Source organism: Lissotriton vulgaris, chromosome 1_1, assembly GCF_964263255.1.
Source record: "Lissotriton vulgaris chromosome 1_1, aLisVul1.2, whole genome shotgun sequence".
Lineage (NCBI taxonomy): Eukaryota > Metazoa > Chordata > Amphibia > Caudata > Salamandridae > Lissotriton > Lissotriton vulgaris.
Genome location: NC_141685.1, coordinates 2,079,158,612 through 2,079,175,282, shown reverse-complemented (window position 1 = coordinate 2,079,175,282; position 16,671 = coordinate 2,079,158,612). Strand labels below are relative to the sequence as shown.

Genomic DNA, 16,671 nt, shown 5'->3' with positions numbered 1-16,671 from the left:
CATATATGATTCAATGTCTCTATATGTGTGTGATGTAAAGTGCTCTGGCATCCTACAATGGTATGAGAGATGCTATAAAACAAATTAAATGCATGTGAGAGAGGGGCTATTTCTTCAATATAAAATACTAAGGGCCAGATGTATGATCCGTTTTTATATGTGCGAACGGGTTCGCGAACCCGTTTGCGCATGCAAAAACCTATTGGGCCATGTACATTGCCTATTTCGTGAGTCGCAATTTGTTTGCGACTCGCTAAATACATTTTGCAGCTTGCTATTTGGAAGGGGCATTTCCTTCCAAATAGCGAGTCTCAAAACCATGTACAAATGTTTTGTGGTCGCAAAACATTCGCAATTACCACCTACTTCAAGTAGATGGTAATGCATCTGCAAATGGGAAGGGGTCCTCAGGGGACCCCTTCCCCTTTGAAAATGCATGCAAAATATTTTTTTACGGGCAGGCAGTGGTCCAAGGGACCTCTGCCTACCCTTAGAAAATTAAACGAAAATGTTTCCTTTTTTCTTTAAATGCATGGTAAATGGCTGCAGTTTCAATTTAAAACTGCTTTATTTAAAAGCAGTCCCAGACATGGTGGCCTGGGAGGGCTGGCATTCCCAATGGGCTCCCAAATTGCGAGAGGCTCACTAATATTAATGAAGCTCGCAATTTGCGACCCCATTGGGAATCCCAAACGTTAAACACACTGTTGTACGTTTCATTTAGCGACTCGCAATTTGCCACTTGCCATGTGTCGCCAATTGCGAGGCGCTAAATGAAATGGTCCTACATCTGGCCCCAAAATACTTAGTACTTTGAGTATTTGTTTTGTATGCACACGTGTGTATTTTTTTCGAATTACTGTTTTAATATTTGAAATTTAACTCATGCAAATTGCTTGAGGGTCCCCGGCTTCCAGTGGTGACTCAATGGGGGTCCTCAGAAGTCAAAAGTTTGGGAACCACTGGTGTAGACCATTTATTTTCTTTGGTTTACTAATAGAAGATGGACAACATTAAGAACTGTAAATTTAAAAAAAGAAGATTTTATTTTCATATCGCAGTGTGACCCTGAAGCAAATAGCAGCTGCCTAACCTAATGAAAATAATTGTAACTCCTGGGAGGGGCTGAAGTGCAACAGAAGATTAGGATGGTTGGAGAGAAAGTCATGGGCGTGGAGGAAGCAGCACAATACGAAAGAGAGCAAGGAAGCACATACACTCTCATGTAGGGCATAATGAAGAAAATAACAATTCTCTAACCTTAAGCAGTGGAAGGCCATTCAAAAGCATGTTAAGGAGGTTATGCTTAAGAGAAGGATAACCAAGAAGAGGAAGGCAAGCCAATGAATAATAAGCAAACAAATGAGTAACTATAAAGCCAAAGGAAAGAGAGGGCTCTAAACCCACTTATGCTTTTGGTATAGGTCACAATAGGCTTTTGTCAGCTGACAGCTCAAATCGGTCTCGCTGGTGAGCCCTAAAAAGGTGGAAGGCCGCTTGAAGTGTAAATTGGAAAGTAACAGTGAGAGGAGATCAACTCTGGCTGGGATTTTTAAAGAACTTCCATATGCTGCAAAGATTTCTGAATGGCTTGCTCTTGCATGAATAAAGGAGTGATACTTCATCAATACTTCCTACTCCAATACGTTTTACATGATCTCAAAATGATTTCACCTCACTTGAGCTTAATTCAATTTAGCTTAGTCACCTCAAAATGCACATAAACCACATGCAAAGTGCAGATTGCATCACTGTAAATTAACACAAACCTTGATAACGATATAAAATCATTAATGAGTGAAGGCTTGGCCACTTCTATTGGCTCCTCTCAACTTGCAGCTGCAGTTTAACCATAAAAAGAGGACAAACAATGTTCACTTACGCTGTAAAATCTGCAGCTGCTGTTGCCGCTTTAGAAGCATCCTTATTTAATGTGGCACCCCAGACAGCACCTTTGTGACCAAGAAAAGTACCAATCCAGTCCCCAGTGTCGCCCTGACGAAGCATTGGTTTGCCATCTGTAACAAAATTAAGAAGGTTAAAACTACACTTATGTACAAGTTTTTAGAACACACTAGTATGAAGACATTAATAATTCAGTATCCTGAAATGAAGTGCAATTTCTTCAATCAATCAGAGTACTTGTAAAGCGCGGTACTTACCCGTGAGGGTCCCAAGGCGCTGAGGGGAGGGGGGTGCTGCTACTGCTCGAAGAGCCAGGTCTTGAGGAGTCTTCAGAAGGCGAGTAGGTCTTGGGTCTGCCGTATGTGGGTAGGGAGGGTGTTCCAGGTCTTGCGGCGAGGTAAGAGAAGGATCTGCCGCCGGAAGTCTTCGTTGGATGCGGGGGACAGTGGCGAGGGTGAGGCTGGCGGAGCGGAGCTGGCGGGTGGGGGTGTGTAAGCAGAGTCTGCTGTTTAGGTAGGCTGGTCAGCGGTTGTGGAGTGCTTTGTGTGCGTGGGTGAGGAGCTTGAAGGTGATCCTCTTGTCGATGGGGAGCCAGTGTAGGTCTCAGGTGGGGGGTGATGTGGCTGCGGCGGGGGACGTTGACGATCAGTCGGGCGGAGGCATTTTGGATGCATTTCTTCAGACTTTTAGTATGATGTACTCTATATAGTAGCACACTGTGACAAAACACACTTGAATCTTTTAATGATTGCTTCCGAAGTTCGGAAAGCAGTAAATAACTGAGTTGGTAACCCACCACCTTTTTCACTGCTTCCTCTTACTGTAATAGGAGTATGCAAGACAAAACACCCTTCTTGCTACAATGAATGGCCATGGTGGGAATCAAAGCACATAGGTGTTGTGAGTCACTTGACCAGGTCCACATAAAATGCCGACTTTCAAGGCATCATCTTTAATGATGGAGACTGGGGCACTTTCAAGTATTCGCAGCGGTCCAAGTGAAGCCGAAACTATGAATACCCTCCGCTGGCTGCCAAAGTATTCACTAAGCACAAAGTATTGAGACTATGCTAATGCACAAATAAAGTAGGGGAAAAAGGGCTTTTTAACCTATCAAGGGGGAGGGTGCATAAAACGGCCCTGGCACATCCCTAGTAAAAAAGCAGTGCAATGCAATATTTTTTTTTAAGGTTTATGGTCCTAAATAAGCATTATTTCAAGGGGTGGCTTTACAAGAAGGGGATAGTGATCGCTTGTACCAGACCTGTACACTGTGGTCAATTTCAGTGGATTACCAAACCTGTAGCCTCAATCCCTACAGTAAACAAACAAGCACATCCAGGAGATACAACTGCATACTTCATATAGAGAGATTTTTAAACTACCCCTCATTCAAATAACAGACTAACACAGTTTGCTTTTACTTATATGTGCTATGTAAAAAGCTTCTTCAGTTTTAACTATGATTTTCGATCTTACTCAATCCTAGTAAAACAGAGCATCAATCTTTCAGAAAACTATTTTTTCCAGTAGATCCTGGGTTCACATTTACAGGCATAAAGGAGGAGGATGTGCTAGACTTGAGACCCATCCCCATAAATGTGGCCTTGAAGGCACAGTAGTTCCACTTCCAGGACATAAAGCAGACCTCTCTCCAATATACTCTTAACAGCTCTGATGCCATAATGAAGTACGTGCATGCACATTGCTCAAAAGGGCATTCGGAATAGACCCTTGCAGTGTGTATACATAAAATGCAAATGAAGAATATGATATTGAGCAACAAGAATGTGAGCATGCATTTAGGAGCCTTGTATTAAGGGCAAGAAAGGGAAAGACCCCTCACAGTTAATCAAGAACTAGTTGGTGTTTTTTCCTCAAGAAAAAGACAGAACCCTGACCCACTACCAGTGGCACGTTTCATCAGGTTCCTCCTCACAACAACAGGAATCCTGGCATGTGGTATTAGCCATAATGAATCACTGGTGTCAAAGTCAGACCAATTAGTCTCAAAAGCTTGCAGTGGTTACAAATCTTACCACTCACAATGAAAACCTCTGCCCCACAACCCACTGTTGGTGCTTGCTGTATCTTCAGCGAGCTTCCTAAGGGTCTTGAAGCAGGCTTGGGCAAAATAATGAAATGTCATAACACTAACTTATGACGTTGTATTTCTAGAGGTGGTTGCTGCTAATGGGTTAGGGTGAACCAGTTACCGCGTTACACAACTGTATCATCTACCGTTGTCTAAGGAACAGTATAACCATAGCCAGTGTCCCATTATGGGTTGCTGTGCGATGACTATACTATTACTGGTATTTAACATAAAGTTAAAATGTGCCTATATGTGTACATATTATTCAGTACCTTTAGATTAGTTATCAACATCATGTCAGAAAATGCACTGGTAATGGCGCAACTGGTTGGGTGGGGGGGGGGGGGGGGACTACTGACAGGTTTAAGTGGGAACCCTCTAAAAATCGTTTTGGATTTCAATGATGTAGGTCTAGAATGATTTGAGGCATGAATGGTTAGCTACACGTTAAGGGAAAATAATAATAGTGTATATATTTGTTCTGATAATCAACTAGATGTAAGACTGTACCTATCTGAAAACACGTGGAAAAGATTAGAATTGGCCCTATTTAATTAAATCATCAAGGCCCACTTTATTTGTGGCCAATGTAAACACCCACACCTTTTATCCCTGAAAGGTAAGAGCCGAGTCCTTTGATCGAGTGTTCCGTGGTCAAGCATTTTTAGTTGTCGCTGAGCCAGCGCATGCGCTGCTCTGCGAGAAATTTAATAAACAGGCTTTTAAAAGTGCTACCAGAGGCTTTCCCTGGCCTCAAGCTTGCGTGCACGAGCGTGCCCAGCCGCCATGTGGGTTTCTGTCAAGGCTCATTAAGCCTTGCGTGCCTCTCTAGGCGCTTCGATTCCCTCCCCCCTCCCCCACCACAGCTTACATCACTCTGCTGGCCTACACTTCCCCCTCCCCAGCTCACCCTCCCGCCTCTCTATACTGAGCGCGAGCCACGCGCGGCCAATGCTTGTTCTGTCTAGATTTCAATTTCTGGGACTCAATCCACTTTCACGCCTTGTTCTGTCGGCTCCTGATTTACTGTTCCACCATGTAGTGCCACATCACTTGGGCCCAACACCCCCATCACTGTTTTCACCTCCGTAGAACACTGGAACAATATTAACTCAAGCTATGCTGGGTGTTTAACTGCTGGACTTCTAACGCCTGGACAGAAATGCACAGTTTTATTGAAGCGCATCAGTTGGATGTAGACTTCATAATGGAATTCTGGCTTCTGGAACACTTCAACAGTAGATCAAAAGACACACTCCCTTCTGGTTATCGCTTCTTTTGCTTTGATCTGCTTCATAAAACAGGTGACAAACTGGCAATTATCTTTAGACACGTACTAACAGTTACCCTTCTAAAGGAGAGTTCTTTCCTGAATGCTGATTTAAAATAAAAGTAAAAAAAATTCTCTTTTTTATACTTGACCCTTTGAGCTACTCCAAAGGTAATGCTTAAAGTCCTGCTAATTTATAGGCCTCAGGGATACTATCTCAGTTTCTGTCTTGCCCTTGTCGATTTCCTCAAGTCTTGTCATCATACGTTATCGTACGTGCCAAAAGACCTGATTCAGGCCTCCTCTTCAATAGAGGTCATTGATTTCCTATTCGAATTAGAAACTTCTTTAAGGGTTGTTAAACGTTAAATTTACACAAAATGTGGTAGACGCCACCCATGTCGAAATATACTAGAGTTAGTCTTCTCGCCAAACAAGTTTATTATCAACTGCTTGAGCCTGCCGTTAGGATTGTCCGAACATTATGTAGTCTTGTTTTCTGTATGTGCCAGTTAAAATTTCTTGCATACTAAATCTTCGACTTTTAGATCCACTAAAAGAAAATGGGCCAAAGTCTCGGTGGAGGAGGTAGCGCGCACCTTGAAGGCAGTTCCTCCTTGCACAACGGAGAACGTTCATGACAGCACAGTTGTTTGAATAGTGGATTAGTTCTGTCCCATTCCACTAACTCTGGTAACAAGCATTGGCATAGCCAATAGGTCTCACCTTTGGGACCTTATGAGTGTTTAGCCATGGAACAGTTGATGTTGTTGCACCAAGGAAATTGCGCTGCATAACTATATAGTTATAAGGTCCCAAAAGCGAGATATATTGGCTATGCCAATGCTTATTTTTATTAACAGTCCATGTTAGGTCATTTTCCAAGTGTCTGCATTCATTTTAATGCAACTCCAATCTAGTGCTCAAGTTATCGCATCTAATACTACTATGATGCTCTGCGATTCTTGTTCTGACGTTTTGTGTGGTTACACCCACATATCTGAGACTGCAAGGATAGGTGGTGCTGTAAATCACAAACTCCCTGTTCCAATATGTTGAGAGTGGTCGGTCTCAATAGTGTGTAGAAACTTGGGACAATGTCTGGATTTATTGTGTGAATTTGCATAAACTAGTTTCCACAAGGAAAACGGCCTGTTACTGGGAGAAGAGACCATAAAAGTTGGTCTTTCTTGTATCTTCTGTTGTCACGGTCAGATATGGAAGAGGTTATACCTTGAAATTCTTAAAGACAAAAGGGTTTGCCCCAATGGCCACCCCCATTGGGGCAGGAACAGTTTAAATAACGTGCACAAGAAAAGGTGCTTCCTTGTCTTTTGAAAACCAACGCCGCTGAGGAAGGGATTTTCATCTCCTGAAACACGTCTGGCGTTTTTATTTATTTTGTTAGGCACTTTGGACTGGGAGCCTGCCGGCAAGCTACCAATAAAACAAGTGAAGCTAAGTTTCTTTGTGTGGCCTCATTTCGAATAGGATATATAGATATATATATATATATATATACATACATACATACATACATACACACACATACATACATACATATACACACGCACACACACAATATCTCGCCTCTCACGCACTCCTGTAGATCAGGAACAGATGATGCAGACACAGAATTTGGGGCAAATAGTGTATTTTGTGCCCTGCACCACCGCCATAATGCGTTTCGGCCTTCAGGAGGCCTTGGTCAGATGACGCGCTGGTGGAGTGACTTCACATATTTAAAGTGCCAGTGCTCAATACAAGTGACCTACGTTTTTCATAGACATGGAAGAGTGTTAGGTATACAATGTCAGGTAATGCATTGATAATTGAGTACATAAAGTGCTAGTAAACAATATTTTCAACAGTACTGATATAAATGTTTTTTAAAAGTGTACATAAATATTTAAATAGATACATAGCTGTTAAAAAATGCATGATTAAATATACCTCCGACATATAAAGAAATTACACCTAAAACGCGGAGTAAAATACATGCTAAAAAGTTAACCAAAACACAAACTTTTTATGTATCAAAATATCCCAGTCATATATAGGTGTGAACAGCTCTCATGTCCTTAATATCTCATATGCGATTGTAAAACAATTATACCCAAGTGGGACAAGACTGTACTCCATGACTGACCTCAAATAAAGTGTCAGTGCTAACTAGATAAAGTGCCACCTACAGAACCCCAGTAGGTTCTTGATGTACAAATATGCAAAAGGTACATTAAGTGGAGATTAAAAACATTACAGAGCCAGTATTGAAAAACAAAATTCATAAATACATGTAGCTAGGCTCTCAAACAAGTTAGAAAGTCCTCGCTGGAAAATAGGCCTCCAGGTGTTTTGCAGTCCATCTCCAAAATGTATCTGGTCTCAAGTTTCATAAGAAGAGCTTCCCGGTCACCTCCCCCTCACAAGGGAGGGACCGTGTCCACAATGAAGTACCTGAGATCTTGTGCATTCTTAGCATGAAATTCACCAAAGTGCCTTGCAACAGGGTATGACAGATCACCATTGGTGATGGCCCTTATGTGCTGGAGTATCCTCTTGTGTACCTGCAGCTTCGTACTTCCAACGTACCGCAGGCCACAAGGACACTCCATCACAGAGACTGCATATTCTGTTTTGCAGGTCAATTTTTTGTTTATGTGGATGGGACTGTCTTGAAAGGTGTAACCTACTCAGATTTGCTTACCCCATGTTTGCAGGCCTTACAAGTGGCACATTTGAGAAACCCTTTGCTAGTACTGAGCCAGGATGTATTAGTTCTCACTTCGGGACTACTCTTGACTACAGAGTTGCTCATTGAGCTAGTCTTTCTGAACGTGATGTTGGGCGACCTAGTTAGATTAGCCCCTAAGACCGGATCATTCTTAACCAGGACTCAGTTCTTGTTGACTATCCTGCGTATTGTTTTGGGTTGATTACTGTACATCAGGAAAAATCTAGATGGCTGTTGAGACTGAGTGTGTTCCCTTTTCAGTGCTTGATCTACAAAATCTACAAACCAGAGCCTGGGATCTGCCCATTTCGTTGGTTTTCTCTATGACTTTATCAATCTCACCCTGGGAATAACCCCTGGCTAAGAACCTTACGTGACTTTCTTTTTGTGCAAATTCACCGTTTGTATCAGAACTACAAATCCTCTGGATCCGCAGCATCTCTCCAAATAGGATGCTGCGAATCAGGTGTGCTGGATGATGGCTGGAGGTATGTAACAAAGTGTTCCCTGCTGTTGGTTTTCTGTGTAACTTTGTTTCTAGCTTGTCCTGTGTAACCGTGATTTCAACATCCAAAAAGCAAATGGAATCCTAGCTTATCTGGTCAGTGAATTGTAGGTTTAGGTTGTAGACATTAATCTGCTCAATAAAATGGAGAGCACTCTCCTCCGTATCTCTCCAAATGATCAGCAGGTCCTCAGTATACCGGTACCATCGTATGACAGGATTGACATTGTTTCACCATAGGTAAGCATGAGGACTGGTTCCTCCCATAGTCCCATATGCAAACAGGCGTAACTAAGGGAGACACAAGCCCCCAAAGCCACGCCTCTCACCTGCTGGAACACCTGGTTCTGAAAGAGGAAAAAGTTATTTCTCTAGGCAAGTTACAATCATGGTCAGTAGCATTTTGTTGTGTTGAAAGAAACACATAGGTCTTGTATTTAAGTAGTGCTCAACTGCCTAAATCCCATCTCTGTGATTAATGCTCGTATACAAAGAAGAGACATTGAGCGAAATGAGTAAATATTCTAAGTTTCACTTGATATCAGATATTTTTCTCAGCAGATCACTAGTGTCCTGAAAGAAAGAGTGAAGTTTCTTCACATGTTCCTGCAAATAGAAGTCCATGTATCTAGATGCATTCTCCATTATGCTGTTACAGGCAAAAATTATTGGTCTGCTTGGCGGTTTATTCACATCTTTATGTATTTTTGGTATGAAATATACAACAGGCATCAAGGGATGGTCATTTTTTTTAAACGTGAACTCTTCTGCAGTTAACAGCCCTGCACTCTTCCGTGCTAGTAGACTGGGGTAAAAAAAATGTCCACAAGGGCTTGACAATTGGCATTGTGCTGCACCTAGAACATTCCCCGTTGTTAATATATAAACAGACACACATACATATTTTGCCAGTGGTATAAATATGACTCATTTTAAAGTCACGGCCATACAAGAAGGCCTATATGAGGGTCGCTTAAGCCCCATTTATCTAATGGGAAACATTTTGTTCAACCTGGGGACTGCTATTGCTACCAGGAAATGACAAGTGAGATGGTGGGCTGTTACTGCTAGTTTAAATGTGCGAGGCTATGTCCTACCACACAGAGTAACCTCCCCACAAATGTTAGTACAAAGATCTCTTAGATGTAGTTACTATCTCACTGGAAGGCTCAAAGGCAAGCTCCATGATCATATTTAAAATATTCTTGGTATCCTGTAGATGTGATGACATTTTCAGCATCTCAGGTCTGAAGTAAAAATAAATAAATAAATCCATACTTTGTGATGGGGTTTCATGACTGATCTCATGAAGACACCATTGGTCTGGTACGGGAAGGTAGGGTTCCTTTGTGAATTTTCAGGATAACGTAGAAATAGGACATCAAGCCACCTACAACATGCTCATACTAAACGCAACCACATCAACGCAACAGAATACAAGTAGAAATAAACCCCCTAACACAACCATTGGAAACTGGGATAGTAGGACAAATTATTTCAGAATGGATTTGCCTGTTTTAGCTAGCTGTAATGTCTGGCATGGTGCAGAGTAGGCGTCTTATCTCAGCTTGAACAATTGGTCATGTGTATCTTGTATAGGTGGATTTAATTGATCTGGTGTCATCAATGAGTGGTTGATATATAGTTTTAGTAAGTGGCTGGTTTCAAAGAGTTTAGAAATGTGTTTCAGTCGGTGTATGTTGCCAGATTTCAGTTTGTAGTGAAGATAGTTCCACCTTGTTGACTGCATTTAAATACTGGACAGTGGAGACTATTAGCGAAAACACCCTGAGGAATTGTTTAGTTGACAGTACTCTCAGCATAGTTTGCATGAACTCATTCAACCTTTTAAAGACAACACTGTGTGATATGCATGATCCCTTGAATCCAATCCTGCAGATTGAGGGAGTTAATTGACTAAGCAGATGTGATAATATCGGCTCTTGGACCAAGACAGATCAGTTGGTTGAAGGGTTTTGTACATGCTGAAGTCTGCACCTTAAGAAAGGTTAGCCATATGAAGAGGGCACAGCCATAATGACGGTGGTACAGTGTCCTGGCCACTACACTGTGGATTTCTGGGGCAAATTAAGATAGGGAACGGTTCTATTGGGGGCTGTTGTGAGGGGATTGTTATGTCGTCAAGTAAACACCAGTACACGCAGGTATGACTGTTCGTGGTCCTGGCCTGACCAGGACTCTTTTATTGAACAAAGAAATCCCGCCCCCAATTATCCAATTAGCCCATCACCCTTCATAAACAACACCTGTGGCAGCGTGGTCCCTTTTGCTGCCATTCCTGCTCGTCAACCGATACTCCTTCAGAAACAAAAAGATCGTCAAGACTTGGATTGTACCGTCAGAAACAGCAATCCTTAAGGTTTTTATTCAGGGTCCTCATAAACCGTTCTACCTCCCAATTAGCTTGAGGCCATAAAGGGGAGTTACCCTACGATGCAAAATGCCCCTTGACTGTAAGTAAGAGGAAAACTCATGACTGGAAAAGGGTGTCCATTGTCGGTACGTAACTCAGAAATTAAACCATGGGTTGCCATAATTTTATCGAACAAAGGAATTGTACGACTTGCGGTGGTAATGTCCATGATCTCCACTTCGGGATACTTAAAAAAGTCATCAATTACCACCAACATGTGACGACCATCAGGTAAGCATCCGAAGTCCGCACTAGCCCTTTGCCAAGGAGAAGGAACCTCCTCAGTGATAATAGGAGCAGGAGCATCTCCACCCCCCCAGCAGCCTGACAGTGCACAACCCAGAACAGTGTTCTCCACTAGAGAGTCCAAACCAGGAAACCATAACTTGGACCTCAAACGAGACTTCGTTTTCACCACCCCTTGATGGACCACATGTGCCAGATCCACCACCCGCTGTTGAAGGCTTGCTGGAATCACCAATCATCCCTCTGGGGAACAGGTCAATTCACTTCGAACTTGAAACCACCCTGTCAAGGTAGATCGGGCATCGTCAGTATGGCATTTGGCGGCACCCAGAACATCATTCCACTTTCCAGACCCAATAGCCGCCAAGCATAGCTGAAGACACTCGTCATGAACAGTGGCGCCCACAACTTCTTCCAGAGAAAACGGGCGAGGCCGAGACCTCTCGACCACCATCCAAACATACTCCTCGGTCTCCTCAGCCTCATTTGTCTCAAACACCGAGGCAGGTCGAAAATGCCGGGACAAATAATCAGCTGGATTCATAGCCCCAGGACGAAACACCACTGTCAAACAATAATCCTGCAGCTGCAGAATCCACTTCTCAATCCGTGGTGGTGGTTTTGAAGAAGAACCCATAAACAGAGGAATGAGTGGCTTATGGTCCGTGTACACTACAAAAGGCTGACCATATAAGTACAGATGGAAATGACGACACCCCCAATGCACTGCAATGGTCTCCTTTTCTATGTGAGAGTATCGTTGTTCAGTAGCAGTTAAAGCACGACTGGCATAGGCCACAGGAGCCAATTCACCATTTGTTTGACGCTGGGACAATACTGCCCCCAATCCACCAGGACTTGCATCTACAGCCAGTTCCGAATCCAAGGCTGGATTGAAGTAGGCCATGGTGGTATCCGCAGATAACGCCCTTTTTGTGGCTTGAAATGCTGATTCTTGCTCAGAACCCCAATCCCATGGAACATTGGACTTTGTAAGCTCTCGTTGTGGGGCAGTTAGAGTAGACAATCCCGGAATAAAGCGTCCACAATAATTCACCATGCCCATGAAACTTCTCACCCCAGATACGTTGACAGGAGCAGGAGCAGTCTGGATATCAAGCACTTTCAAGGGATCAGGAGACGCACCATTTTGGGAAAAATGATAAGCAAAAAATGAAATGTCAGTCCTCAAAAATTCAAATTTCTCTCTATGTAAAGTTAACCCATGATCCAGCAAACGTTGGAATACACCTTTCAGACGACAATGATGCCCATCTAAAGTGGGAGAATGAACCAAAATATCATCGCTGACATTATTTACTCCTTCCAGTCCTGCCAGCACTCCCCGAATAGTGTCCTGAAATACTTCGGCAGCACTGGAAATGCCAAAACTTAATCGTTTAGAACGCCTGAGCCCAACATGTGTGGAAAAAGTGGTAATTCCCCCGGAAGTAGGGTCAAGCATCAACTGATGGTATCCAGCGCGGAGATCCATTTTAGAGAACCACCTGGACCCACTGACTTCTACCACAATGTCATCGACTGTGGGAGTGAGATGACGCTCCCGCTTAATTGCCAGGTTAGGTAATCGCATGTCCACACAGATTCTGACCTCTCCAGGCTATTTAGGTTTGCGAGCAACTACAATTGGGAATACCCACGGAGTCGGACCCTCCGCTTTTTCAATGATGCCAGCTTCTTCCAACTTGATCAACTCCGCCTCCACCTTCTGTCGAAGATGGAAAGCCACACGCCTATGACATAGTGCCACTGGTCTAACAGACTCATCAATATTTAACTTGATCATCCGATCTTTCAGACACCCTATGCCTTCAAACAGTTGCGAGTACAGACTTAGCAAATCATCCATGGTCCATTGATGGATAGCCAGTGCAAAAACCACCAGCTGTAGGCGCTCAGCGGTCTGACAGCTCAATAGCATCCCATGACCCTCCTTGGTGACATAGATCGCAGTTTTCACGGATTGGGTGCCATGGGAAACCACCGCAGAGAAGACCCCAGCCAACACAAGAGGTTCACTGGCTCCAAAAGCAAATACTTTGACCGATGTATCACTCAATACTGGTAGGCTTGGCAGTCCCTTCGTCATGGATTCAGCCATCACATTAATGGATGCACCAGTATCAATCAGAGCCGGCACCAAATGACCATCCACTTTGACATCACATTTGGGCAAACCCCTCCGTACTGCACCCCCAGGCTGTAAAGCACGTAACACATGGACAACCTCTTCATCATCATCATCATCATCCATATCCTCCAGTTCGGGAAGAGCGGCAAACACTTGGGCGGACGACCCAGGAATTGACCCCCAGGCAGGAGCTGAACGGCATACTTTTGCAAAATGGTTCACTTTGTTGCAGTTGGAAGACCGCTTCCCAATCGCCGGGCAGGTCCCATTATGAGGAAATGAGCCCCCACAGCCATAGCATGTCCGACGTCTATACACCTTACGAGGCAGCATTTTCAGTTTCTCTGACCCTGAACCATCATGGCATTGACTGGTTCCCTCTTTACCGACTGTTGGAGAGCAGCATCCATATGTGCCGTCCTAACCTTTGAGAGTTCTTTTGACCGACCACGGGTCAGCATATCCGCCATTGGCATATTAGGCACTTGTAGTATTGCCTCCCGTAACTTGCTGGACTAGCAGCCTTGTATGAACTGGGCTCGTATCTCATCTGCCGCATTGGGCAACCTACACGTGCTGGCCAATACCCGCAATCTGGCAAAGAAAACATCCACTGACTCATTGGGTAACTGCCTTGCCTGACGTAGCAGAAACGTCTCATAGTCAGGATTCGCCAGAGGTTCAAAGTGTCATAGGTATTGGGCGATTCCTCCACCGCCGATCGCCCCAGCCAATGAATCGCCGCCCCACCACCAAGATGTAGCAGCATGGGACGCTTCCTCTCTTCATCCAGATTAATTGCCTCAAAGTAGGTCTCCAGACGGTCCACCCACTCTTTTCAACGCGCAACCTGCGCAGAGGGGGGGCCAACTATCAAAAAAGGTTCTACCGGGGGGCTGTAGACATAATTGCGCTCACCCGGACAAGTCAACAGGCGAGCCCAATGTCCAGAAAGAATGCCTGCACCAGCCAGCACACCAGCCGGAAACACCAGCCACAGGTGACCCAGTGGACCAACACTTCCGGGCCGTAAAAGATAGTAGAACCAGCCAGACCTCCAAGTTCAGCCCACACAGAGGCAGCCACCGTGCTCCAGGGGCCCCCAAAGCTCGCTCGATAATCCTTCAGCAAGCGGCAGGAAACTGACAGCCTCCACGCTATCAAGATCGTGAGCCAGCCGGTCCAGCAGCACACACACAGAGATGGCTCCAGACACGCCCCCAACTTCGCAGAGGCAGGCAAGGAAGTACCACGGAGCAAAATGCAAGATGCCGGACCTGAGCACACAGCGTCCAAAAGGCCGAACAGGGACACAGGAACCGTCCCGATGAAGCGCCGCCAGTCCACTGCTGCCCCAGTAGAAAAACGGGAGAACAGCCTCACAACACTCCGGCCCTTCGTCGCCAAGATGTTATGTCGTCAAGTAAACACCAGTACACGCAGGTATGACTGTTTGTTGTCCTGGCCTGACCAGGACTCTTATTGAACAAAGAAATCCTGCCCCCAATTAGCCCATCACCCTTCATAAACAACACCTGTGGCAGGGCGATCCCTTTTGCTGCCATTCCTGCTCAGGTAAGCGCCATGACCACACCACAGGGATGACCGCTGTCAGGGTCACCTGTTTTGGACAAGTTTTTGGAGTATGAACTCAATGTACGTAGTTCTCATTTGTATGGCACATTGTTTTTTTTTCAAACAGCTATGTGTTGGGGAGGTGGGCAGGTGTGATGTGAAAAGTAGCTTATAAGGAAAAAAACAGAACTAGTGATTGAGAAATGTACTTTTTCTATCTTAGAATATTTGTGGTATACATACTTTTATGTGGTCACTGCTTGTGACCTTGCGCAGGGTTTACGTTTGAAACAGTTCATTTATTCTGTTTTGCATTATGACCCTGGCTGCGAGTCTCCATGCAGTTCTAGAGCCTTGTGGTCAGTCGGTTGACTGCCGACCTGGACTGCATTGGGAGCTCGCCGTTGTAGGTCTTCTTCCTGCTAATAAATGTCTCTACTTCTCACCAAAGCCTGTGTAGGATCTTTTGTGCCTCCATGACACAATATTTTTAGGATTGGTTGGCGGAAATAGATTTGATTGAGTTCATGAGCTGGTTTTATGGGACGAATGGCTGAACTACGTCAAATCTATATATTGACTTACTTTTCGCCTCATATGGTTCTGTATGCTATATTCTTGCATCAAGTTAAGTCAACTTAAGACTACTTTCTGCAGAAAGGAATATGGGTTTAACTTTGCGCAATAAAGCTCTGTAGTGCCTGATCTGTTACTTGTAAGTGCATTGGTGTTCAAAATGTTCTTACAAGCAATTTGGTGGTGGCTCTTGTAATAGGTAAATCATATACATTTTGTACTGGTGGGGGTGTCACCAAATGAGATGGTTAACCAGACCTAGATTGTTTTAAGGAGATGCGATACGCATACAAATTCAAGAAAAGTAGGAGGGACTCAATGTTGTGGGTTCATTCACCTATTTTAAATGTTCTTCCATGGCCAACTGCATTGTTTCGAGGCAAGGGATGAGACGTTTGTTACAGGTATGTATGTGCGGGCGAGGACTGAATCGCCGTACTGTGAGGTGTGAAGGAGTTGAGAGTATAGGGAAGATTACAATGAGAAAGAACTTTATAAGAAAAAAATGTTGACTAGGGCTTTTGCTATGCCACTTGATCGGTCTATTCAGTAACTGGTGAGCGTCAAGTCATTTCGAAGTTGACAGCGTGTTTTATTTTCAGCTGGTCAACGCACCTATTGAAGTCAGCATGTATAGTGAGATGGTCTATTTGAGGACGGTTAAGTGGTTGATTTTTAGAAAGTGTTAGCAACAGTTAACCTGAACCGTATATATCTGCATTTAAGGGACAATTAGTGTGTGACAACTGGCACAGATTTGCTGTTGTACAAATGTTTGTGTGAGTACTTGTACAGTAGAAACATGGCTAGAGCATGTAAGGTTCTGGTGTTAAGTGCCCATACAAACAGGTGGAAAAAATACCTCAAATCCGGCAAGCGCCCAATGTACCACCAGAGTTCTGGTCTAAATGAACCTATTTAAGTCTAGACCTTGCACCCAAAATCTGTGTTGAGTCGCCGTCTTTCAGAACATTTATCCAAAGCTGTGCATTCCCTCACCCCGCTTTAGTCTTCGGGATCCAGGGTTAAACAAGCACTTCAGTTTTTTACGTATACTACCCAAACAAATAAATATGGCGCTTCAGTAAGAGGTTTTAAGGTATTGTGAACGACTAAGACAGAGTAGCACTGTGCTTCAGTGTTACAAGCAGACAGTTCAGTGTAATAAAGTCGTGGGGG

General features: G+C 44.0%; 1 protein-coding gene across 1 annotated transcript in view; it reads right to left on the bottom strand.

The window, feature by feature from the left end:
• The window catches only part of STRAP (serine/threonine kinase receptor associated protein), a 151,667-nt gene that overhangs the window by 134,069 nt on the left and 927 nt on the right, over window positions 1–16,671 (bottom strand). The window contains exon 2 of the mRNA XM_086920863.1: window positions 1,883–2,018. Within this exon, the coding sequence (XP_086776989.1) occupies window positions 1,883–2,018 (136 nt within the window). The remainder of the gene's footprint in view (window positions 1–1,882; window positions 2,019–16,671) is intronic.